Source organism: Struthio camelus, chromosome 35 (assembly GCF_040807025.1).
Source record: "Struthio camelus isolate bStrCam1 chromosome 35, bStrCam1.hap1, whole genome shotgun sequence".
In the NCBI taxonomy this organism is placed as follows: Eukaryota; Metazoa; Chordata; class Aves; order Struthioniformes; family Struthionidae; genus Struthio; species Struthio camelus.
Window position 1 is genome coordinate 703,867 of NC_090976.1, and position 22,289 is coordinate 726,155.

Below are 22,289 nucleotides of genomic sequence, written 5' to 3' on the forward strand. Positions count from 1 at the left end.
CCCCCCATCCTCCCAAATCCCGGGGTCCCCCCAGCCCAGGGGAACCCCAGAGCCCCCCAAGTCCCCCCCTGGAGCCCTCCAACGTCCTGCCCCCAAATCCCTGGCGGGCCCTGGAGCCCCCCCCCCAAAACCCTGGGGTCCCCTTAAACCGACCCCCCCCCCAATGTCTCCCTCCCCCCCCGGGTCCTCCTGCCCCTCTGCCACCAGCCGGGGGGTCCCGGTACCGGCTGGGTGGATCTCGGGACCAGCTGGGGGGTCCCAGAACCGGCCGGAGGAGCCCGGGACCAGCTGGGGGGGGTCCCAGAACCGGCCGGAGGAGCCCGGGACCGGCTGGGGGAGGGGGGTCCCAGAACCGGCCGGAGGAGCCCGGGACCGGCCGGAGGAGCCCGGGACCGGCTGGGGGGGTCCCGGAACCGGCCGGGGAAGCCCGGGACCGGCTGGGGGGGGGGTCCCGGGACCGGCCGGGGGAGCCCGGGACCGGCTGGGGGGGGGGAGCCCGGGACTGTCCGGAGGAGCCCGGTACCGGCCGGGGGGGGGGGGTCCCAGAACCGGCCGGGGGAGCCCGGGACCGGCTGGGGGGGGGTCCCGGAACCGGCCGGAGGAGCCCGGGACCGGCTGGGGGGGGAAGCCCGGGACCGGCTGGGGGGGGGGTCCCGGAACCGGCTGGGGGGGTCCCGGGACCGGCTGGGGGGGGGGGTCCCGGAACCGGCTGGGGGGGTCCCGGGACCGGCTGGGGGGGGGGGTCCCAGAACCGGCCGGAGGAGCCCGGGACCGCCTGGGGGGGGTCCCGGAACCGGCCGGAGGAGCCCGGTACCGGCTGGGGGGTCCCAGAACCGGCCGGGGGAGCCCGGGACCGGCTGGGGGGGGTCCCGGAACCGGCCGGAGGAGCCCGGTACCGGCTGGGGGGTCCCAGAACCGGCCGGGGGGAGCCCGGGACCGGCTGGGGGGGTCCCAGAACCGGCCGGAGGAGCCCGGGACCGGCTGGGGGGGTCCCAGAACCGGCCGGAGGAGCCCGGTACCGGCCCTGCCCCGCTCGGGCGCTTCCAGTTCCGGTTGCGACCCAGACGGTTTCGGTTCCGGTTCCGGTTCCGGTCCGGCCCGGGCTGCCGGTACCGGCGGGGCCGCGGGGAAGCAGCGGGTCCCTCGGCGGGGCCGGGCTGCCGGTGTCGGTGCCGGTTCCCCCGCCCCGGGGGCGGCACCAGGAAGCGCCGGGCCGGGCCGGGCCGGGCCGGGTCGCGCCATGGCCGAACCCGCCGGTATCCAGCCCGCGGCCCGCGGCGACAGCAGCAGCGGCGACGACGACGACGAGGAGCTGCCGCCCGCTCTCGGTACCGGCCCCGGGGGGGGCCCTAACGGGGCGGGGGGGGCGGCGGCACCGGGCCGGGGGGGGACATCGGCGCCCTCAGCGGCCCGTTCCGGGTGGGACCGGGCGCACCGGGGGGGCAGGAGGAGGGAGGGAGGGGGCGGTTGCGAGGGGGGGGGGGACACGGATCGAGGGGGTACCGGGACCGGGTGGTTTTTTTTTTTTTGGGGGGGGGCGCGGTTCCGGGTAGCACCGGCCCGGGGTGTCGCTGGCCGGCGGCGGAACTGAGGCTTGGGGAGGGGCGGTTCCGGGGGGACACGGAGCGCGGGGGCACCGAGGCGTGGAGCGGGGAGGGGGGGCCGTTCTAGGGGGGGCACCGGGGCGCAGGGGGGAGGGAGGGCGGGTCCGGGGGGACACGGATCGCGGTGGCACCGGGGCGCAGGGGAGGGGGCGGTACGCGGGCACCGCGCCGGGGGGGAAACCGCGGCCCAGCGCGGACGTTCCGGGGCCGGGTGGGGGGGGAGAGGTCGGCATCGGGTGGGACAGTGGGGACATTGAGGGGGCAGGTGTGGGGCTCCAGGGGATATTGGGAACACTGGGGTGGGGGGACATTCCTGGTAGGTGAAGCCTAGGGGTGTCCAGGGGACATTGGGGACACCGGGGCAGGGGGGGTGTCCAGGGGACATTGGGGACACCGGGGTGGGGGGTGTGTCACTGGTGGTTCAAGGCTGGGGGTGTCCAGGGGACATTGGGGACACGGGGGTGGGGGTGTGTCACTGGTGGTTCAAGGCTGGGGGTGTCCAGGGGACATTGGGGACACCGGGGTGGGGGGTGTGTCACTGGTGGTTCAAGGCTGGGGGTGTCCAGGGGACATTGGGGACACCGGGGTGGGGTGTGTGTCACTGGTGGTTCAAGGCTGGGGGTGTCCAGGGGACATTGGGGACACTGGGGTGGGGGGGTAGTCCAGGGGACATTGGGGACACCAAGGTTAGGGGGATGTCACTGGTGGTTCAAGGCTGGGGGTGTCCAGGGGACATTGGGGACACTGGTGTGTGTGGGGGTGTCACTGGTGGTTCAAGGCTGGGGGTGTCCAGGGGACATTGGGGACAGTGATGTGTCCCTGGGTGATCAGCCCTGGGGATCCAGGGGACATTGGGGACACTGCGGCAGGGGGGTGACGCTGGTGTCCCCGAGAGGCACTGACCCCCCTCCCCGGTGTCCCCAGCCAACCTGGCCGGCCACCAGGAGAAGGTCGGCGTGGAGAACTTCGAGCTGCTCAAGGTCCTGGGGACCGGAGGTAAGCGGGGACGGGGACCCACCTGGCCTTGTCCTCGTGTCCCCATGCCATGTCCCTGGGGACAGCCATGTCCCCATCCCGTGTTCTCAAGGACAGCCATGTCCCATCCTGTGTCCCCAGGAGTAGCCATGTCCCGTCCCGTGTCCAGTCCCGTGTCCCCAAGGACAGCTGTGTCCCATCCTGTGTCCCATCCTATGTCCCATCCTGTGTCCCTGGGGACAGCCGTGTCCCATCTTGTGTCTGGGGGGGCCACTGTATCCCATCCCATGTCCCCAGGGATAGTCACGTCCCATCCTATGTCCCATCTTGTGTCTTCAGGGACAGCCACGTCCCATCCCATGTGTCCAGGGCCATCCCACGTCCCCATCCCGTGTCTGTGGGGGCACCCATGTCCCATCCCGTGTGTCCAGGGTCATCTCATGTCCCATCCCATGTCCGTGGGGGCACCCATGTCCCATCCCGTATGTCCAGGGCCATCTCATGTCCCATCCCGTGTCCGTGGGGGCACCCATGTCCCGTCCCATGTGTCCAGGGACATCCCTTGTCCCCATCTCATGTCTGTGAGGGCACCCGTGTCCCATCCTGTGTGTCCAGGGCCATCCCATGTCCCCATCCCGTGTCCATGAGGGCACCTGTGTCCCATCCCGTGTGCCCCAGGCCATCCCATGTTCCCATCCCGTGTCCGTGGGGGCACCCATGTCCCGTCCCGTGTGTCCAGGGCCATCCCACGTCCCCATCCCGTGTCTGTGGGGGCACCCATGTCCGTCCCATGTGTTCAGGGCCTTCCCTTGTCCCCGTCCCGTGTCCGTGGGGGCACCCATGTCCCGTCCCGTGTCCGTGGGGGCACCCATGTCCCATCCCGTGTGCCCGGGGCCATCCCATGTCCCATCCCGTGTCCGTGAGGGCACCCATGTCCCATCCCATGTGTCCAGGGCTATCCCATGTCCCATCCCGTGTGCCCGGGGCCATTCCATGTCCCATCCCGTGTCCATGAGGGCACCCATGTCCCCATCCCATGTCCATGAGGGCACCCGTGTCCCATCCCATGTGTCCAGGGCCATCCCATGTCCCATCCCGTGTCTGTGGGGGCACCCATGTCCCATCCCGTGTGCCCGGGGCCATCCCATGTCCGCGTCCCATCCCGCGTGCCCACGGCGCCTCCGCGGCACGTCACCGCCGTGCCCTTGGCGTGACGGGGCGTGCCCGTGGCGTGTCCCTGGCGTGACGGCGACCGTCCCACAGCCTACGGGAAGGTGTTCCTGGTGCGCAAGGTGTCGGGGCCGGACGCGGGGCGCCTCTACGCCATGAAGGTGCTGCGCAAGGCGGCCGTGGCGCAGAAGGCCAAGACGGCGGAGCACACGCGCACCGAGCGGGCCGTCCTCGAGCAAGTGCGCGCCTCGCCCTTCCTCGTCACCCTGCACTACGCCTTCCAGACCCGCGCCCGCCTCCACCTCATCCTCGGTACGGCCCCGGTGGGGTCCCGGAGTGTTGCGGGGGGGGGGTCCTCAAGGTCCTGGGGGGGGTCCTTGGGGTCCTAGAAGGGGTCTTGGGACCCTGGAAGGGATCTAGGGGGGTTTGGGGGGGTCCTGAGGGGAGGATCTTGGGGTCCTGGGGAGGGTCCTTGGGGTCCTAGAAGGGGTCTTGGGACCCTGGAAGGGATCTAGGGGGGTTTGGGGGGGTCCTGAGGGGAGGATCTTGGGGTCCTGGGGGGGGGTCAGGGGGTTCTAGGGGGATCTCAGGGGGTTTTGGAGGTCTTGGGGGGGATCTAGGAGGATTTATAGGGTCCTGAGGGGGTATCTTGGGGGGCATATGGGGGTGTCCTCGGGGTTCTAGGGGTGGATCATGGGGTCCTGGGGGGATTCAGGGGGTCCTGGGTGAGATGGGGGGTTCAGGGGATCCTGGGAGAGGATATTGGGTCTTGGGGGGCATCTGGGGGGGTTTAGGGGGTTCTGGGGAGGGGATATTGGGTCCTGGGGGGCATCTGGGGAGATTTAGGGGGTCCTGGGGGGCATCCGGAGGGGTTAAGGGGTCCTGTGGAGGGGGAGCTTGGAAGAGACTCCTGGGGGGCTTGAGGTGGACCTGGAGGGACTTGGGGGGCTGGGGGCTTTGGGGGGGACCTGGGGGGGGCTGGAGGTGGCCCTAGGGGAGATCGGGGGGGTCCTTAGGCTCGGGGGGAGGGCAGGTGGGATTGGGGGCAGCTTGGGGGAACAGGAGGGTCTAGGGGCAGCTCTGGGGGGATGCGGGGTGGTTTGGGGGGGCAGCTCCCCCCCCCTATTTCACCCCATTCGCCCCCCCCCTCCCCAGATTACGTGAGCGGGGGGGAGCTCTTCACCCACCTGTACCAGCGCGACCACTTCTCGGAGGCCGAGGTGCGCATCTACGCCGGCGAGATCGTCCTGGCCCTCGAGCACCTGCACAAGGTTGGGGGGGGGGGACGTTGGGGCACCCCCGGGACCCCCCCAGAGCCGGGAGAGGGGGTGGGGACACCCCTGGATGGGGGAAGGGTCTGGGTGCTCCCAGATCTGGTGAGGTTTGGCGGTACCCCCAGATGGGAGCGAGGGTTTTGGGGGCACCCCCGAATTGGGGGAAGGTCTGGGCACCCCCAGATTGAGGAGATGGGTTTGGGGGACCCCTCAGCTGTGGTGGGGTTTTGGGGAACCCCCCCCCTCCCATCGAAGAAGAGATTTGGAGGACCCCCAGATTGGGGAGGGAGGTTGGCAGCACCCAACTATTGGGGAAAGGGGTCAAGGCACCCCACAGTGCCGAGGGGGCACTTGGGGGGCAGTAGGGCAGTGGGGAGAAGAATGGGGGGACCCCCAACATTTTTGGGGGGGCCCCTGACACCACCACTCACCCCCAGCTGGGCATCATCTACCGGGACGTGAAGCTGGAGAACGTCCTGCTGGACCGCGACGGACACGTGGTGCTCACCGACTTCGGCCTCAGCAAGGAGATCTTGGGCGAGGAGGTGGCACCCCAAATCCCCCGGCACCCCCACATTGCCCTGGGGGCACCCACGTTTCCCTGGGGGCGCCCCACGTTGCCCCACGGCACCCCCCATGTTCCCTCTGCGGCACCCGTGGGTCTTCTCCTGGCATTGAAGTCCCCCCTGTGGCACCCCAAATCCCACCCCAGGGCACCCCAAATCACCCTCTAATGCTCTAGGGCACCCTAAAATCCCCCTGGCACCCCCACATTGCCCTGGGGGCACCCACATTTTCCTAGGGTGCCCCACATTGCCCCATGGCACTCCCATGTACCCCCCCTGCAGCACCTCCAGATCCTCCAGGGTCACCCCAAATCCTCTGGGAGCCTCTGGGTCACCCTATGGCACCCCAGCTCCCACCCAAGGGCACCCCAAAACACCCCCCAGATCCACAGGGCACCCCACCTCTAGGGCCCCCCACATCCCGCCAGCACCCCCACATTTCCCTAGGGGCACCCCACATTGCCCCACAGCACCCCCAAATCCCCCAGGTCACCCCAAATCTGCTTGGTGCCTCTGATTCACCCCACAGCACCCCTAATCCTACCCCAGGACACCCCAAAACACCCCCCAGATCCACAGGGCACCCCCAAATCCATCTCTGCCCCCCCACATCCACCCAGCACCTCTATATTTCCCTAGGGGTACCCCACATTCCCTCGCAGCCCCCCCAGGGTCACCCCAAATTTCCTCAGTGCATCTGGGGCACCCTGCGGCACCCCAGCTCCCCCCCAGGACCCGCCAAAACACCCCCCAGCTCCGCAGGACACCCCCAGATCCCCCCCAAATCCATGAGGGTCCCCCCAAAATCCCAGGGATCCCCCCGCCACCTCCATCTGGGCCCATCCCTGCGTCTTGGGGATCCCCCCCCCCGGCAGGGGGTCTGTGCCGGTTTTGGGGTGCGGGGCGGGTTTTTGGGGGGGCCCTGACCGGCGGCCCCCGCAGAAGGACCGGACGTTCTCGTTCTGCGGCACCATCGAGTACATGGCGCCCGAGATCATCCGCAGCAAGTCGGGGCACGGCAAGGTGGGGGCGCGGGGGGGGGGGGGGCGCGGAGAAGGGGGGGGGCTCGGCGAGGTTTGGGGGACGCGGCCGGAATTGGGGGGCACAGGCAATGAGGTTTGGGGGGTGAAGAGAAGCAGGGGGGGCAGGAAAATGGGGTGCACAGTAAGGTGGGGGTCACAGGGAAATGGGGGGGCATAGAGAAATGGGGGGGCTACGATGAAATTTGGGGGGCGCGGAGAAGTAGATAGGGGCCCGGTGAGGTTTGGGGGGATGCAGCAAGTTTTGGGGTCCTGCAAAATGGGGGCCCAGCAAGAGGGGGTATGGGGGCGTTGGACAGGTGTTTGGGGGGGGCTGAGGGCAGGATTTGGGGGGGGCTGAGGATTTGGAGAGACATAGGGAGCTGGGGGGCAGGATTTTAGGGTGCCTGGGGAGCTGGGGGTCAGGATATTGGGGTGCCCAGGGAGCCAGGTGGATGGTGGGGCTGGGGGCAGGATTTTGGGGTGTTGAGGATTTGGGGGGGACACAAGGGGCTGGGCGTGGGATTTTGGGGGTCCCTTGGAGCTGAGGGGTCACTGGGGCTGGGGTGCAGGTTTTTGGGGTGCGGACCCCCCCCAAACCTGCTCCCTTCACCCCGCAGTGCGTGGACTGGTGGAGCCTGGGCATCCTCATGTTCGAGCTGCTCACGGGGGCGTCACCCTTCACCCTCGAGGGCGAGAAAAACTCCCAGGCCGAGGTGTCCAGGTGGGTGCTGGGGCACCCCGGGGTGCCCCCCTTCAGGGGGTGGCCCCCTGGGGGGGTCAGGGTGCTCTTGGGGTGATCTGGGTGGCTCCGGGGGCATCAGGGTGACCCTGGGAGGCTCAGGAGTGTCCTCAAGGGCATTGAGATGCTTTGGGGTGCCCTTGGGGTCATCCTGTGGGTGCTGGGGTGTTCCCAAGGGTGCCAAGGTGCTTTGGGGTGCCTTTGGGGTCATCCTGTGGGTGCTGGGGTGTCCCCAAGGGTTTTGGGGTACTTTGGAGAGTCCCTTGGAGTCACCTCATGGGTGCTGGGATGTCCCCAAGGGTGCCGGGGTCCTTTGGGTGCCCCTCAGGGCACAAGGATGTTTCGGGGTGCTGCAAGGTGCTCAGGACCCGCTGTCCCCAGGCGCATCCTGAAGTGCCACCCACCCTTCCCACCCGTCATCGGCCCCGTGGCCCGCGACCTGCTCCAGAAGCTGCTCTGCAAAGACCCCAAGAAGCGCCTCGGCTCGGGGCCCAACGGTGCCCGTGACATCAAGGAGCACCCCTTCTTCAAGGTGGGCACCCCAAAATCACCCCACTGACCCCTGGGACACATGTAGGGCTATGGAGACCCCCCAAAACCTCCCCAGAGCACCCAAAGCCCCGTGCGGGGATCTCACCGCAGCACCCAGGGTGCTGGGGTTGGTGATATCAAGGAGCACCCCTTCTTCAAGGGCGAGGGTCCCCCAAATCCATCTGGGACCTGAGGAGCACCCAATATCCACTTGGCTACCCCCAATATGCACCCAGGGATCCCCACTAGCCCAGGGATCCCCAATATCCACCCAGGGACCCCCAATGTCCACCTGCGGACCTCCAATGTCCACCCATGGAGCCCCAATATCCTCCCAGGGACCTCCAGGATCTACCCAGGGGTCCCCATCACAGACAAGAAACCCCCAGAATCCACCTGTGGACCCCCAATATCTGCCCAAGGACCCTCCCCAGCCCAAGGGCCCCCAGTATCCCCCCGAGGACCCCCCGATACCCACCCAGGGACCATCTGTATTCACCCAGGGACCCTGAAAATCCACCCAAGGATCCTCCCCCAGCCCAAGGTTCCCCCAATATCCACCCGGGGACCCCCTATATCTACCCAGGGACCCCCAATATCCACCCAGGGACCTCAGTATTTACCTAAGGACTTATAATATCCACCCGGGGACCCCCAGTATCCACCCGGGGACCCCCAATATCCACCCAGGGACTCCAAACATCCACCTAGGGATCTCCCTCCCGGTTCAGGGACCCCCAATATCTACCTGGGAACTCCCAGTATCCACCCAGGGACCATCTATATCTACCCGGGGATCCCCGATATCTCCCCAGGGATCCCCCTGCCAGCCCAGGGACCCCCAATACTCACCTAGGGATCTCCTGCAGCCCAGGGACCCCAATATCTGCCCAGGGACCATCTCTATCCAGCCAGGGACCCCCAGTAGCCACCCGAGGACCCCCGATACCCACCGCGGGCCCCCCTTGACGCGCGTCCCCGTGTCGCCCAGGGCCTGGACTGGGAGGCGCTGGCCGCCCGCCGGGTCAAGGCCCCCTTCAAGCCCGTCATCCGCAGCGACCTCGACGTCGGCAACTTCTCCGACGAGTTCACCCGCCTCGAGGCCGCCTACTCGCCCGCCACCACCCCCCCCAGCACCGACCGCATCTTCCAGGTGAGCCCCCAGCCCCCCAGACACCCCCCAGGCACCCCAAACCCAGCTCTGTCTTCCCCGGGACCCCTCCAGCACCCCAGGGACACCCCAGGCACCCCCAAAACCCTCTCTGCCTCCCCCTGGGACCCCCCCAGCACCCCAGGGACCTCCCCCAGGCACCCCCAAACCCTCTCTGCCTCCCCCTGGGACCCCCCCAGCACCCCAGGGACCTCCCCCAGGCACCCCCAAACCCATCTCTGCCTCTCCCGGGACCCCCCAGCACCCCAGGCACCTGCAAACCCAGCCCTGCTTCCCCTGGGACCCCTCCAGCACCCCAGGGACCCCTCCTGGCACCCCCAAACCCAACCCTGCCTCCTCCTGGGACCCCCCAGCACCCCAGAGACCCCCCAGACACCCCAAAACCCATCCCTGCCTCCCCTGGAACCCCCCCCAGCACCCCAGAGACCCCCCCAGGCACCCCCAAACCCATCTCTGCTCCCCCTGGGCTCCCCCAGGGACCCCGCTGCCTCCCCAGGCAAGTCGTTGGGGTACCCATGGGTGGGGGGCCAGGTCCCCGCATCGGGTGGCCCCCCCCCTCATCCTGCCCCCACCCCAGGGCTACTCCTTCATCGCCCCGTCCATCCTCTTCACCCACAACGCGGTGACGGCCGGCACCCTGGGCCAGGGCCCCAGCGGCGACCGGCCCGACTCCTCCGCCGTGGCCCACAGCGCCATGCTCAAGGTGCGGGGGGGGGGGTCCTGGGGGGGTCTGGAGGGGTTCCTCGGAGGGTCCTGGTAACCACAGTGGGAATAGGGGGGGCGCAGAGCAGATATTGGGGAGGGGGCTGGGGGATATTGGGGTCTTGGGGGTTCCTAGGGGGGAATTGGAGTCTGGGGATGTCGTTGGGGGGGGTCCCAGCAGACCCCAAGGGAATGTGGGGGGTCGCAGAGTGGATATTGGGGGGTCCTGGGGGGGGGAATTAGGGTCTTGGAGGGGGCTTCTGGGAGGCTATTGGGGTCTGGGGGCTATTGGGGGGGCTCTTGGGGGTCTATTACAGGTTTTGGGGGGGTCTGGGGGCCTGTTGACATCTTGGGGAGGATCCAGGGGGGTTATAGGGGTCTTGGGAGGATCTTGGGGGGGCTATTGGGGGTCTTCGAGGGGTCATTGGGGGGATATTGGGATCTGGTGGGTCCCAGGGTGCTGCTATAGAGGTCTTGGGGGGCTGTTTGGGGGATATTGGGGTGGGGGGGTTCATTGAGCAGGGTCCCGGCAGACCCCAAGGGAATGGGGGGGGGGTCACAGAGTGGATATTGAAGGGCTCCTGGGGGGCTTTGGGGGAGGTCTGGAGCATTGAGGGGGCCCCCTGGGATTTTACGGTGAGTCCTTGGATCCAGGACAGGTCCCAAGGGTGGTGGTGGGGGGGGTCCCAAGGGTGCCGCGAGTCTCCAGGGTGCTGGGGGGTCCCAAGGTCCCCCAGGGGGGCGCAGAGTGCCCCCTCCCAGCAGGACTCACCCTTCTTCCAGCCGTTCCCGGGATACCGGGGGTCCCCGGCGAAGGGTCCTAGGGGTGCTGTGCCCCCCCCCCCCACCGTGGGGCGCGGGGTGCTAACGGGTGCCCCCCGCCGCCCGGCAGGACTCGCCCTTCTTCCAGCTGTACGACATGGACCTGAGCGAGGCGGTGCTGGGCGAGGGCAGCTTCTCCGTGTGCCGCCGCTGCCGCCAGCGCCAGAGCGGCCGCGACTTCGCCGTCAAGATCCTCAGCAAGAGGTGGCCCCCCCGGGGACAGCCTGGGGGCGTGGGGACGACGTGGGGACGCCCTGGGGACACGGGGACGACGTGGGGACGCCCTGGGGACATGGGGACACCGCGGGGATGCCCTGGGGATGTGGGGACACCCTGGGGACGTGGGGACGCCCTGGGCACGCAGGGATGTGGGGACGCCCTGGGGACGTGGGGACGACATGGGGACACCGTGGGGACATGGGGACGCCCTGGGGACATGGGGACACCGCGGGGACGCCCTGGGGACGTGGGGACGCCCTGGGCACGCAGGGATGTGGGGATGACGTGGGGACGACATGGGGACGCCCTGGGGACGCGGGGACACCCTGGGCATGCAGGGATGTGGGGACGCCCTGGGGACGTGGGGACGACATGGGGACACCATGGGGACATGGGGACGCCCTGGGGACACGGGGACGACGTGGGGACTTGGGGATGTGGGAATGCACTGGAGATATCCTGGGGACATGGGGCACCCTGGGGACGCCCTTGGGATGGGGGGACGTGGGGACGCCCTGGGGACATGGGGACGCCCTGGGGACATGGGGATGACGTGGGGACTTGGGGATGTGGGAATGTCCTGGGGACGCCCTGGGGACGTGGGGACATGGGGACACCCTGGGGGCATGGGGACACCCTGGGCACGCAGGGATGTGGGGACGCCCTGGGGACGCCCTTGGGATGGGGGGACGTGGGGACGCCCTGGGGACATGGGGACACCCTGGGGACATGGGGATGACGTGGGGACTTGGGGATGTGGGAATGTCCTGGGGACGCCCTGGGGACGTGGGGACATGGGGACACCCTGGGGGCATGGGGACACCCTGGGCACACAGGGATGTGGGGACGCCCTGGGGACGTGGGGACGACATGGGGATGTCCTGGGGACATGGGGATGCGGGGACACCCTTGGGACGGGGGGACACGGGGATGCCCTGGGGACATGGGGACGCCCTGGGGACGTGGGGACACCCTGGGGACATGGGGACGTGGGCATGCAGGGACGTCCTGGACACGCAGGGACGCCCTGGGGACACGGGGACGCGAGGACCTCCTGTCCTGGGCACGTGGGGACACGGGGCCGTGGGGATGTCCTGCCCTGGGGACGCGGGCACGCAGCCACGTCCCATCCCGGGGACACGGCGACGTCCGGTCCTGGGGACGCCCCGACCCCCCCGGGACACTGGGGACGCCCTGGCCAGGGTCACCCCCACACCTTGGCCAGGGCCACGTCATCGCGGTGGCACTGGGGACACCTTCCCTGCCCCTCCCCACCCCAAGGTGCCCTGCTTCCCCCCCCCCCAACCCGTCCCCCTGGGTGCCCCCATGCGTCCTCCCCACCCCTCGGTGACACCGCGGTCCCCAGGCTGGAGGCGAGCACCCAGCGGGAGGTGATGGCCCTGCAGCTCTGCGAGTCCCACCCCAACATCGTCAAGCTTCACGAGGTGCACCATGACCAGGTACCTTCCCCCAGGGACACCCAAGGGTGCCAGAGAGGTTCCAGGGGTGCTGGTAGCACCCATGGGTGCTCCTGGGCACACAGTACCACCTCTGCCTGGTGCTGGAGCTGCTGCAGGATGGCTGCCTGGGGTGCAGGAGATAAGAGGGGGACCCAGGGTGCCATGGGGTCCCATGGGTGCTGATGGGCTCCCAGGGGTGCTGGTAGCACCCAGGGGTGCTGCTAGGCACGCAATATCACCCATCCCCGGTGCTGGAGCTGCCGTGGGACGGCTGCCTGGGGTGCAGGAGGTCCTAAGGGTGCAGGGGATGCCGGGGGACCTAAAGGTGCTGGAGGGTGTCCCATGGGTGTTGAGGGGGTCCCATGGGTGCTGAGGGGGTCCCAGGAGTGCTGGTAGCACCCATGGGTGCTCTTGGCCATGCAGTATCGCCTGTCCCTGGTGCTGGAGCTGCTGTGGGGCAGCTGCCTGGGGTGCAGGAGATGCCAGGGGGACCCAAAGGTGCTGGGGGTTGTCCCATGGGTGCTGAGGGGCTCCCAGGGGTGCTGGTAGCACCCATGGGTGCTCTTGGGTACATAATATCGCCTTTCCCTGGTGCCGGAGCTGTCGCGGGGTGGCTTCCCGGGGTGCAGGAGGTCCCAGGGGTGCAGGAGCTAACAGGGAGACCCGAGGGTGGCAGGGGGGCTCCCAGGGGTGCTGGTAGCACCCATGGGTGCCGTGGCCGGGCGCAGTACCACACGTACCTGGTGCTGGAGCTGCTGCGGGGCGGCGAGCTGCTGGAGCGCATCCGGCGCAAGCGGCACTTCGGGGAGGCCGAGGCGGCGCACATCATGGGCAGCCTCGTCTCCGCCGTCGGCTTCATGCACGAGGCCGGCGTGGTGCACCGCGACCTCAAGCCCGAGGTGGGGGGGAGCACCCAAGGGTGGGGGGGGGCACCCAAGGGTGGGGGGCACCCAGGGATGTGGGGGGAACACCTAAGGTTGGGGTTCACCTAAGGGTGGGGAGACACCATGGAGGGGGGTGAGCCCAAGGCTGGGGCACCCAGGGGTGTGTGGGGGGGAGCATGTGGGGGGCACCCAAGGGTGGGGGACACCCAGGGGTGGGGGGCACCCAGGGGTGGGGAGGGAACACCTAAGGGTGGTAGGTCACCTAAAGGTGGGGAGAAACTGTTGGGGAGGGTGAGCCCAAGGCTGGGGCACCCAGGGGTGGGGGAGGGGACATGGGGGCACCCAAGGGTGGGGGGCACCCAGGGATGTGGAGGGAACACCTAAAGGTTGGGGTTCACCTAAGGGTGGGGAGACACCATGGAGGGGGGTGAACCCAAGGCTGGGGCATCCAGGGGTGTGTGTGGGGAGCATGTGGGGGGCACCCAAGGGTGGGGGGGCACCTATGGGTGCCACCAGGGGAGGGTCCCAGGGGTTTGGGGTGCTGGGGGAGTCTCAGGGCTTTGGGGTGCTGGGGGGATCTCAGTGTTTGGGGTGTGGGGACGCAGGTCATTGGGTTTTAGGGTGCCCCTGAGGGGGTCCCTAGGGCTTTGGGGTGCCAGAGGTGTCCCAGGGCTTTGGGGTGCAGCAGGGTGGCGGTCTCAGGGTTTTGGGGTGCTGGGGGGTCCCTGGGCTTTGGGGGGCTGGTGTGGGGGTTCAGGGGTGCTGGCAGTGGGTGCTCACAGGGTTCAGGGTGCTGGTGGACAGTGGGTGCTGGATTTGGGGGTGTCAGCGGTGGGTGGGTGCCAGGTTTTGGGGCTCCGGCGGCAGGTGCTCTCCGGGTTTGAGGGCGGCAGTGGGTGCCAGGTTTGGGATGCGGATGGGTGCCAGGTTTGGGGGTGCTGGTGGGTGTCGGGTTTGAGGGTGCAAGCGGGTGCCAGGTTTGGGGGTGCCGGCGGTGGGTGCTCACTGGATTTTGGGCACTGGGGGGTGCCGGGTTTGGGGGTGCTGGCAGCGGGTGCTCGCCAGGTTTGGGGGTGCCGGTGGGAGTGGGTGCCAGGTTTGGGATGCGAATGGGTGCCAGGTTTGGGGGTGCTGGTGGGAGCAGGTGCCAGGTTTGGGGGTGCTGGCGGGTGCCAGGTTTGGGATGCAGATGGGTGCCAGGTTGGGGGTGCTGGCGGGTGCCAGGTTTGGGGGCGCCAGCAGATGCTCTCTGGGTTTGGGGGCGCCGGTGCCGATGGGTGCCAGGTTTGGGGGCGCCGGTGGGAGCAGGTGCCAGGTTTGGGGGCGCCGATGGGTGCCAGGTTTGGGGGCACCGGCGAGAGCGGGTGCCAGGTTTGGGATGCAGATGGGTGCCAGGTTTGGGATGCGGACGGGTGCCAGGTTTGGGATGCGGATGGGTGCCAGGTTTGCGATGCAGATGGGTGCCAGGTTTGGGATGCGGATGGGTGCCAGGTTTGGGGGTGCCGATGGGTACCAGGTTTGGGGGTGCCGATGGGTGCCAGGTTTGGGATGTGGACGGGTGCCAGGTTTGGGACGCGGACGGGTGCCAGGTTTGGGACGCGGATGTGTGCCAGGTTTGGGACGCGGATGGGTGCCAGGTTCGGGGGCGCCGATGGGTACCAGGTTTGGGATGCGGACGGGTGCCAGGTTTGGGACGCGGATGGGTGCCAGGTTTGGGATGCGGATGGGTGCCAGGTTTGGGGGCGCCGATGGGTGCCAGGTTTGGGATGCAGATGGGTGCCAGGTTTGGGATGCGGACGGGTGCCAGGTTTGGGGGCGCCGACGGGTGCCAGGTTTGGGATGCGGATGGGTGCTAGGTTTGGGGGTGCTGGCGGGTGCCAGGTTTGGGATGCGGATGGGTGCCAGGTTTGGGGGTGCTGGCGGGTGCCAGGTTTGGGATGCGGATGGGTGCCAGGTTTGGGGGTGCTGGCGGGTGCCAGGTTTGGGACGCGGATGGGTGCCAGGTTTGGGGGTGCTGGTGGGTGCCAGGTTTGGGATGCAGACGGGTGCCAGGTTTGGGACGCGGATGGGTGCCAGGTTTGGGACGCGGACGGGTGCCAGGTTTGGGATGCAGATGGGTGCCAGGTTTGGGGGCGCCGGTGGGAGCAGGTGCCAGGTTTGGGATGCGGATGGGTGCCAGGTTTGGGGGTGCTGGCGGGTGCCAGGTTTGGGATGCGGACGGGTGCCAGGTTTGGGATGCAGATGGGTGCCAGATTTGGGGGCGCCGGTGGGAGCAGGTGCCAGGTTTGGGATGCGGACGGGTGCCAGGTTTGGGATGCGGATGGGTACCAGGTTTGGGACGCGGATGGGTGCCAGGTTTGGGATGCGGATGGGTACCAGGTTTGGGGGCGCCGGCGGGTGCCAGGTTTGGGATGCGGATGGGTGCCAGGTTTGGGGGCACCGACGGGTGCCAGGTTTGGGACGCGGACGGGTGCCAGGTTTGGGGGCGCCGACGGGTGCCAGGTTTGGGACGCGGACGGGTGCCAGGTTTGGGGGCGCCGGCGGGTGCCAGGGGTGCCATGCTGTCCCCCCCCCGCCCCCAGAACATCCTCTTCGCCGACGAGTCGGAGGGGGCGCCCGTGAAGGTGATCGACTTTGGCTTCGCCCGCCTGCGCCCGCCGCCCTCGCAGCCCATGCGCACGCCCTGCTGCAGCCTGCCCTACGCCGCCCCCGAGCTGCTGGGCGCCGCCGGCTACGACGAGGCCTGCGACCTCTGGAGCCTCGGCGTCGTCCTGGTGGGTGCCGGCGGGGGCTGGGGTGCTGCGGGCGGGGGGTGGGGGTGCTGGGGGCAAGGGGTTGCAGTTTAGGGTGCAGGGAATTGGGGTGGAGGGTGCAAGGCGTTGGGGTGGTGGGTGCAAGGAGTTGCAGTTTAGGGTGCAGGGAATTGGGGTGGTGGGTGCAAGGTGTTGGGGTGCTGGGTGGAAGGCGTTGGGGTGGTGGGTGCAAGGAGTTGCAGTTTAGGGTGCAGGGAATTGGGGTGGTGGGTGCAAGGTGTTGGGGTGCTGGGTGCAAGGGGTTGGGGTGCTGGGTGGAAGGAGTTGCAGTTTAGGGTGCAGGGAATTGGGGTGGTGGGTGCAAGGTGTTGGGGTGCTGGGTGGAAGGCGTTGGGGTGCTGGGTGCAAGGAGTTGCAGTTTAGGGTGCAGGGAATTGGGGTGGAGGGTGCAAGGCGTTGGGGTGCTGGGTGCAAGGCGTTGGGGTGCTGGGTGGAAGGAGTTGCAGTTTAGGGTGCAGGGAATTGGGGTGGTGGGTGCAAGGTGTTGGGGTGCTGGGTGGAAGGCGTTGGGGTGGTGGGTGCAAGGCGTTGCAGTTTAGGGTGCAGGGAATTGGGGTGGTGGGTGCAAGGTGTTGGGGTGCTGGGTGCAAGGGGTTGGGGTGCTGGGTGGAAGGAGTTGCAGTTTAGGGTGCAGGGAATTGGGGTGGTGGGTGCAAGGTGTTGGGGTGCTGGGTGGAAGGCGTTGGGGTGGTGGGTGCAAGGAGTTGCAGTTTAGGGTGCAGGGAATTGGGGTGGAGGGTGCAAGGCGTTGGGGTGCTGGGTGCAAGGGGTTGGGGTGCTGGGTGGAAGGAGTTGCAGTTTAGGGTGCAGGGAATTGGGGTGGTGGGTGCAAGGGGTTGGGGTGCTGGGTGGAAGGCGTTGTGGTGGGTGCAAGGAGTTGCAGTTTAGGGTGCAGGGAATTGGGGTGGAGGGTGCAAGGCGTTGGGGTGCTGGGTGCAAGGGGTTGGGGTGCTGGGTGGAAGGAGTTGCAGTTTAGGGTGCAGGGAATTGGGGTGGTGGGTGCAAGGGGCTGGGGTGCTGGGTGGAAGGAGTTGGGCTGCTGGGTGCAAGGGGTTGGGGTGCTGGGTGCAAGGGTTGTAGTTTAGGGTGCAGGGAATATGGGTGCTGGGTGCAAGGGGTTGGGGTGGTGGGTGCAAGGGGTTGGGGTGCTGGGTGCAAGGAGTTGCAGTTTAGGGTGCAGGGAATTGGGGTGGGTGCAAGGGGTTGGGGTGCTGGGTGCAAGGAATTGGGGTGCTGGATGCAGGGGATTGCAATGTAGGGTGCAACAAATTGGGGGATTAGGGTGCAAGAGCTTGGGGTGCTGGGTGTGGGGGGGATTAGGGTGCTGGGTGCAAGGGAGCAGGGTGCTGGGTGCAGGGAACGGGTGTTTAGGGTGCAAGGAAGTGGGGTGCTGGGTGCAAGGGAGCAGGGTGCCGGCACCCACGGGTGCCGGGGTGCCCCTGGGGCGCGCCGGGTGCCCCCGGGGGTGCGCTGACGGGTGCCCCCCGCCCAGTACACGATGCTGTCGGGCCGGGTGCCCTTCCAGGGCGAGGGCGAGGGCGGCGCCCTGGCCCCCGCCGCCACCATCGTCACCCGCATCCGCGAGGGGCGCTTCTCCCTGGAGGGCGACGCCTGGAGCGGCGTCTCCGCCGAGGCCAAGGAGCTCGTGCGAGGTGCCCTGGCGGGCGCTGGGAGCCACTGGGAACCACTGGGAGGGGGCTGGGAGATACTGGGAGGGGGTTGGAGGGCACTGGGAGGGGGCTGGGAGGCCCTGGGAGGGGGCTGGGAGGGTGCTAGAAGGCACTGGGAGGGAATTGGAGGGTGCTGGGAGATACTGGGAGGGGGTTGGAGGGTGTTGGGAGATACTGGGAGGGGGTTGAAGGGCGCTGGGAGGCCCTGGGAGGGAGTTGGAGGGAGTTGGAGGGCGCTGGGAGATACTGGGAGGGGGCTGGAGGGCTCTGGGAGGGAGTTGGAGGGTGCTGGGAGACACTGGGAAGGGGCTGGGAGATACTGGGAGGGAGTTAGAGGGTGCTGGGAGGCACTGGGAGGGGGTTGGAGGGTACTGGGAGGCCCTGAGAGGGGGCTGGAGGGTGCTGGGAGGGAGTTGAAGGGTGCTGGGAGACACTGGGAGGGGTTTGGAGGGTGCTGGGAGATACCCATGGGTCCCAATGGGTGCCCATGAGTGCTGTGGGTGCTGATGGGTGCTGGTGGGTCCCAATGGGTGCCCATGAGTGCTGTGGGTGCTGATGGGTGCTGGTGGGTGCCCATGAGTGCTGTGGGTGCTGATGGGTGCCGATGGGTCCCAATGGGTGCCCATGAGTGCTGTGGGTGCTGATGGGTGCTGGTGGGTCCCAATGGGTGCCCATGAGTGTTATGGGTGCTGATGGGTGCTGGTGGGTCCCAATGGGTGCCCATGAGTGCTGTGGGTGCTGATGGGTACCGATGGGTCCCAATGGGTGCCCATGAGTGTTATGGGTGCTGATGGGTGCTGGTGGGTCCCAATGGGTGCCCATGAGTGTTATGGGTGCTGATGGGTGCCGGTGAGTGCCCATGGGTGCCCATGAGTGCTGATGGGTGCCGGTGGGTGCCCATGGGTGCTGGTGGGTGCCCATGAGTGCTGTGGGTGCTGATGGGTGCCGGTGAGTGCCCATGGGTGCCCATGAGTGCTGATGGGTGCTGGTGGGTGCCCATGAGTGCTGTGGGTGCTGATGGGTGCTGGTGGGTGCCCATGGGTGCCATGTCACACAGGGCTGCTGACGGTGGAGCCGTCCAAGCGGCTGAAGCTGGGCTCGCTGCGGGCCAGCCCCTGGCTGCGGGGGGCCGGCACCCGCTCCTCGGCCCCCCTGCGCACCCCCGGGGTGCTGGGGACCGCCGGGCCCGCCCTGCGCACCGGCGTCCACGCCACCCTCCAGGTGCCACCGGGCGCGGGGGGGCACTGGAACTGCTGGGGGGGGTGCTGAGGGTCCTGGGGGGCACTGGGTGGGGGGGTATTGGGTGCTGGGAGCAGTGGGTGGGGGTGCTGAGGGTCCGGGGGGGGGCCTGGGGGCACTGGGAGCACTTGGTGGGGGTGCTGGGAGGGATGCTGGGGGTGCTGGGAGTACTGGGAGCAACGAGTGGGGGTGGTGGGGGGCACTGGGAGCACTGGTGGGGGTGCTGGGAGGGATGCTGAGGGTCCTGGGGGGCACTGGGAGCACTGGGTGGGGCCGTTGGGGGTACTGGATGGGGGTGCTGAGAGCACTGGGTGGGGGGGTATTGGGTGCTGGGAGCAGTGGGTGGGGGTGCTGAGGGTCCTGGGGGCGGCTGGGGGGCACTGGGAGCACTGGGTGGGGGGGCATTGGGTGCTGGGAGCAGTGGGTGGGGGTGCTGGGGGGCCTGGGGGGGCCTGGGGGGCACTGAGAGCACTGGGTGGGGGGGTTATTGGGTGCTGGGAGCAATGAGTGGGGGTGCTGAGGGTCCTGGGGGGGCCTGGGGGTAACTGGGAGCACTGGGTGGGGGGGTTATTGGGTGCTGGGGGCACTGGGTGGGGGTGCTGAGGGTCCTGGGGGGGCCTGGGGGTAACTGGGAGCACTGGGTGGGGGGGTTATTGGGTGCTGGGAGCACTGGGTGGGGGCGCATTGGGTGCTGGGGGTACTGGGTGGGGGTGCTGGGAGCCCTGGGGCGGGGGCTGTTTTAGGGGGTCCCCCGGGGAGGACCTGGGGGGGGCGGCAGGGACCCTCCTCACCCCCCTGCACCCCGTTTCCCCCCTTTGCACCCCCACCCCCCCTTGCACCCTCATTCCCCTCTTTGCACCCCCAATTCCCTCCCAATTCCCCCCGTTTCCCTCTTTGCACCCCCATTCCCCCTGCACCCCATTCCCCCCTGCACCTCCTTCCCCCCTTGCACCCCCAATCCCCCCTCTGCACCCCCAAATCCCTTCTCGCACCCCCATTCCCCCCGCACCCCATTTCCCCTCGTACCCCAATCCCCCTTTTGCACCCCAATCCCCCTTTGGCACCCAAATTCCTCCCTTGCACCCCTAATTGCCCCTTACACCCCAATCCCTTTTGCACCCCAATCCCTTTTGCACCCCCAAATCCCTTCTTGCACCCCAAACCCCTTCTTGCACCTCATTTCCCCCCTTGCACCCCAAATCCCTTCTCGCACCCCAATTCTCTTTGCACCCCCATTCCCCCTGCACCCCCTTTCCCCCTTTTGCACCCCAATCCCTTCTTGCACCCCAATCCCCTTTGTACCCCCAATTCCCCCTTGCACCCAAAATCCCTTCTTGCACCCCAATCCCTTTTGCACCCCCAAATCCCTTCTTGCACCCCAAACCCCTTCTTGCACCTCATTTCCCCCCTTGCACCCCCAATTCCTGCTTGCACCCCAATCCCCCTTTTGCACCCCAAATCCCTTCTTGCACCCCAATCCCCCCTTGCACCCCCAATTCCCTCTTTACTCCCATTCCCCCCTTGCACCCTGCCCCTCGGCACCCCGTTTCCCCCCTCCGCACCCCAAATCCCCCCCCCAGGCCTTCAGCCAGGGCTCGCGGGCCGGCGTCTTCCTCAAGAGCGTGGACAACGCACCCTTGGCCAAGCGGCGGCGGCAGAAGCTCAGCGAGGGGGTGCCGGGGGGGGCCCCCCCAAACCGCCCCCGCCCCAAGGGCCCCCCCCGCCGCCCCGAGCCCCCCTCCTAGCCCCGGCAAGGCCACCCACAGCTTTCGGGGGGGGTGGGGGCACCCCGATGCTTCTGGGGGCACCCTGGTGAGGTCTTGCCTAGCTTTTGGGGGACGTTCTCGGCTTTTGGGGGACCCCCCCCTCGGTTTTGGGGACCCCCCAAAGCTTCTAGGGCACTGCTTTTGGGGGGACCCATCTGGCTTTTGGGGGACCCTCAAGGTTTTGGGGGATCCTCCTAGCTTTTGGGGGACCCCTGCAAGGTCTCACCTACCTTTTGGAAGACCCATCTGGCTTTTGGGGGACCCTCAAGGTTTTGGGAGACCCCCTATAATGTCTCACCTACCCTTTGGGGGACCCTCTTGGCTTTTAGGGGACCCATCTGGCTTTTGGGGGAACCTTCTTGGCTTTTGGGGTCCCTCGTGGCTTTTGGGGGACCCCTGCAAGGTGTCACCTCCCTTTTGGGGGACCCTCTTGGCTTTTGGGGGACCTTCAAGGCTTTCGGAGACCCCTCAAGGCTTTTGGGGGGACCCATCTGGCTTTTGGGGACCCCAGGGGGCTTTTGGGGGACCCCGGAGAGGTGTCACCAATGCTTTGCGGGACCCTCTTGGCTTTTGAGGTCCCCCATGGCTTTTGGGGGACCCCTTTAGCTTTTGGGGTGCCCTCTGCCAGCTCCTCCCAGAGATTTGGGGGTCCCCCAGCTTTTGGGAACCCCCTCCCAAGTTTTGGGGGACCCCCCCTCAGCTTTCCGGCAAGAGCCCGCTCTTGGGTGAACCCTCAAAGTCCCCCCATTTTGGGGGCTCCCCAAAATTAGAGGGAAACCCCCCAAATCTCCCCTTATTTTGGGGGAGGGGGAGCCAGCTTGGGGGGGGGATGTGAATCGAGGTGAGCCTCTGTGATTTTTGGGGGGGGGCCCCCTTTTGCCAGGCTGCCAGATTTGGGGGCGCCCCCCGGACCCCCAAATTTTTTAATCCCTTCTCACCTTTTTTATGTATTTTTAAACTCAAAAGATGGGGGGGAGCCCCCAAATTTGGGGAGGGGAGGGAGGAATGAAGGGGGGGGTGCCAGCAGATTTGGGGGAGGGGGCCCAGGCCGGGGTCGACTGTCACTTTAAGGGGGTTCAGTGCAATGGAGGGGGATGTACCCCGATATTTTTGGGGGGCCCCCGGTTTTGGGGGTGCGGGGGGGAACAACCCCCCCCATTTTTGTATTGGTGAATAAACCAGATGCCGCCACGTCCGAGCAGGATTTGGGGGTGCCGAGAGGGGTGGGGGGGCACCGGGGCGGGTTTGGGGGTGCTGCGGGGGGGGCAAGGCCCTTTTGGGGGGGGGTGCAGCCGCTCCCGCTCCCTCCCCACGTGGGCCGCGGGTCACGTGGCGGTGGGCGCGGAGCCACGGGGCGCGGCCGCGCGTGATTGGTGCGGCGCGGCTCACGTGACGGCCGGCGGGGGGGGGGTGCTGAAAGGAGGCGGTGTTCCCTCGCCCATTGGTGGCCGCGGCAGCCAATGGGGAGCGAGCGGCGGCGAAGGCGGGAAGAGCCGGCGGCGACCGCTGAGGAGAAGGCGCTGAGGGGTCGGAAAAGACTCCAAAAGGCCCCAAAAATCTTCCCTGAGCCTCCCCCCTTCCTTCACCACACGCCCCCTAAACTGCCCCAATAACCCCCTTCCTTCACCACACGCCCCCAAACTGCTCCAATAACCCTCTTCC

The 22,289-nt window shown here is 67.9% G+C and overlaps 1 protein-coding gene across 2 annotated transcripts; it reads left to right on the forward strand.

The window, feature by feature from the left end:
* The first annotated feature begins 1,097 nt into the window (after positions 1-1,097).
* RPS6KA4 (ribosomal protein S6 kinase A4) lies at positions 1,098-21,501 on the forward strand. Of its 2 annotated transcripts, none has more exons than XM_068923611.1 (17): positions 1,098-1,328; positions 2,529-2,600; positions 3,843-4,061; positions 4,905-5,020; positions 5,461-5,568; positions 6,535-6,612; positions 7,229-7,332; positions 7,732-7,882; positions 8,873-9,034; positions 9,630-9,755; positions 10,647-10,780; positions 12,162-12,255; positions 12,984-13,154; positions 15,722-15,913; positions 17,445-17,604; positions 18,680-18,843; positions 20,442-21,501. In XM_068923611.1, the coding sequence occupies exons 1-17, from the start codon at positions 1,241-1,243 to the stop codon at positions 20,604-20,606; spliced, it is 2,304 nt and encodes a 767-aa protein (XP_068779712.1). In that variant the 5' UTR covers positions 1,098-1,240; the 3' UTR covers positions 20,607-21,501. The 2 variants fall into 2 exon arrangements, with proteins under 2 accessions (XP_068779712.1, XP_068779710.1); XM_068923609.1 differs by having other exon boundaries at positions 1,099-1,328; positions 6,532-6,612.
* The last annotated feature ends 788 nt before the right edge of the window (positions 21,502-22,289 follow it).

What these genes read in the sequence shown, in the direction of transcription:
- RPS6KA4 (XM_068923609.1), top strand. Translation starts at nt 1,241, where the DNA reads ATGGCCGAACCCGCCGGTATCCAGCCCGCGGCCCGCGGCGACAGCAGC. An exon ending in GGCCAAGGAGCTCGTGCGAG is followed by an intron (nt 17,605 to 18,679) that starts GTGCCCTGGCGG and finishes CATGTCACACAG; the next exon opens with GGCTGCTGACGGTGGAGCCG. An exon ending in GCGTCCACGCCACCCTCCAG is followed by an intron (nt 18,844 to 20,441) that starts GTGCCACCGGGC and finishes TCCCCCCCCCAG; the next exon opens with GCCTTCAGCCAGGGCTCGCG.